Source organism: Sprattus sprattus, assembly GCF_963457725.1.
Source record: "Sprattus sprattus genome assembly, chromosome: 8".
Lineage (NCBI taxonomy): Eukaryota > Metazoa > Chordata > Actinopteri > Clupeiformes > Clupeidae > Sprattus > Sprattus sprattus.
This window is the reverse complement of record NC_137927.1, coordinates 6,472,283-6,474,782: the sequence shown is the minus strand read 5'-3', so window position 1 is coordinate 6,474,782 and position 2,500 is coordinate 6,472,283. Positions and strand designations below refer to the sequence as shown.

The window sequence follows — 2,500 nt, the reverse complement described above, 5'->3', positions numbered from 1 at the left end:
TGTGTGTGTGTGTGTGTGTGTGTGTGTGTGTGTGTGTGTGTGTGTGTGTGTGCGCGTGTGTGTATGTGAGTGGAGGGAGGGAGGGGTATGGTTCAGATGGTCTATGTGCTGATGGTTTGTGGAAAAAGAAAAGCAAACGTCCCATGGCAGCATGGGTCAGCACTCTGCCTTTTCCAAACAATCGCTCTCTGAGTTCATAAAAAATAATTCTGACAGCTGTCTGGTTCTATAGCTTTTATTTTGGCTTTTCCTCTCAGCAATTTACCATATGACCATACGGTAACGCTACTGGTGTTCAGACAACCTCATCAGTCTCTATATGTATCGCGCCTATTCATCAGTTTGTGTTGCATACCCCAGATCTTCTGTCATCTGTCTTTTAGCCTATTCACAAAAACCCATACCTAACCACAAAAAAACCTGAAGTTACTCAAGACTGCTGGGTAGTGTAGTCTTCTGAGTGCTGGCATTTAGCCATGCTCCATGATGTGTTACTGTCCCATGATGTTTCAAATTCAAATTCATCCATAGTTTGAATCGCTCAGTGCCTTTGAGTCAGAGTCAATGCAGCCACTCAAAGCTTTTCTCCTGCAGCTGAAAATCCCTATTTGCATCACTGGGCCTCTGTTTTTATTTTACTATACTCTGCTGCCCTCTTGTGGACTAATGCAGTACTGATCTAAAATGTCAATCTAGTGGTGTTGCTCATTGTCTTTCAGGTTGTCAGAGCTGTCATCCTTCATCATGCTCAACCCTGTTACCCTTGTCATGTCTCTGTAAAGTTCATCATGAGAACTGATAATGGACTTCTGCTGAAATGAAATGTGTCAGTTGATCAGAATTGGACAAAAGCAGCAGATTTTAAATAATGTTGAAAGAGACCCTTTGGTTTTTTCCAGTTTGCATGGAAGTCTTGTTGCATCAATCATGTTAAATCAGCCAGAAACATGCCATTGGACTAGCTTTGAACTCTGAGCTCAATCACAAGGCTGAGCAGGATCTGAACCAGCCGGAGAGAATATACATTCCATTCATTCATGCTCTGTGCCATTGTCTGCAATCAAGTTTTGCTATTTACATATAAGGACATTTAACAGAATACTATCTGAAATAGCAAGTGTAGTATGATTACTACAGCTCTGCCCATCTTCATTCCTCAGTCCTGTGTCCTCTTAGTTCTGTGTTCCTTAAACCTGATGTTCTCCAATCATCTCACATTCCTGGGCTTTCTCTACCCCATGTTCCCTCAACTCTATGCTTTCTCTTCCTGGTGATACATACCAAGTTTCCCTATCATTATATGTATCCCCACTCTATGTTACTTTTATCTACTGTATGTTCCCTTTCTCAATGTTCTCTTTCTCTATTTTTCTTATATCTATGTCCCCCTCTCTATGTTACTTATATCTATGTTCCCTAAGCTCTGTGGTCTCTATCTCTGTAGTCCCTAACTCTAAATATGTTCCCTCAATATTTTTACGGAAAAGGAGATATCTCAGAGATCTAGGTTGGAGTCAGGGTTCACTCAAATCACCCCAAAAGGTGCTGTATTGCTGGGACGGATCCTGAGGCTGGGTAAAAACTGCACCTGTAAAGTGAAGCAGAGTCACCCAGAGCAGCTATTTGTGCTGATGGTCTTGAACTGATCTATTACACTTCTGCCATTCCACCTCATCATCCATCTCTCTGTCTGCCATTTCACCTCATCATCCATCTCTCTATTGTCATAGTGAAAAACATGAACTAAACACAACAGCATTAGAATGTATAAAGAATTATAGAATGTATTGCATAATGACTGATACAAATAAATAGTATTATTAAGTATTAACGGCTGTGTAGCCTACAGTGGGTCAATTACGAAGTAGGCCTGACGATCTGTTTAGCTCGCTAAAATGGGTGGGCCTTAAGGTGGAGCGAAAGCCGGACCGTCTCTCTCTCTCTCTCTCTCTCTCGCCTCGGCTCTGTTCCCGGCTGAATGAACGGCGTTCATCATTGTTACAAGCTCTCTGGAGAGAAGTGAAACATGGCCGCTACGGCAGCGAATCGTGTCATCGTTTATGGAGGGCGAGGAGCTCTTGGCTCAGCTTGCGTTCAATATTTCAAATCCAAAGGCTGGGTAAGCACCGAACTCTTGTGGGCACTTGTTGCTTCCCCGTTTTCCGAAGCTATCAACAGCTGGCTCGGGAGAATCGTTGATAAAATATTTAAACTGTTGATAAACGCTATTTTTTTTTAGGTAATCAATCTTGTTTCATCTTCAATCAAATATGTTCACACATATGGGAGTGGGAAGGGTCTGTGTTAGAGATGCATGCTATAATATAGGCTAGTAGGCTATAATCCCAATGTGTGCAGAATGAACCACCGGGATGATTTAAAGTTCACAGTCTGTAGCAAGGCTGCGGTGTAACGTTTTTATTGACATGTCCTTTTTTTTTTAATCTTACTTCCATTGCAGTGGGTTGCAAGTATCGACATCGGAGCAAATGCAGAGGCG

At 42.2% G+C, this 2,500-nt stretch overlaps 1 protein-coding gene across 1 annotated transcript in view; it reads left to right on the top strand.

Annotated features, from left to right (window-relative positions):
• Window positions 1-2,026: 2,026 nt before the first annotated feature.
• LOC308369030 (dihydropteridine reductase-like) overlaps window positions 2,027-2,500 on the top strand; it is a gene marked incomplete at its 5' end in the record, with an annotated part of 8,764 nt that continues 8,290 nt past the window's right edge. The window contains 2 exons of the mRNA XM_080843363.1: window positions 2,027-2,119; window positions 2,462-2,500. The exon at window positions 2,462-2,500 is cut by the window's right edge and continues 54 nt beyond it. Coding sequence (XP_080699489.1) covers window positions 2,027-2,119; window positions 2,462-2,500 — 132 coding nt within the window. The remainder of the gene's footprint in view (window positions 2,120-2,461) is intronic.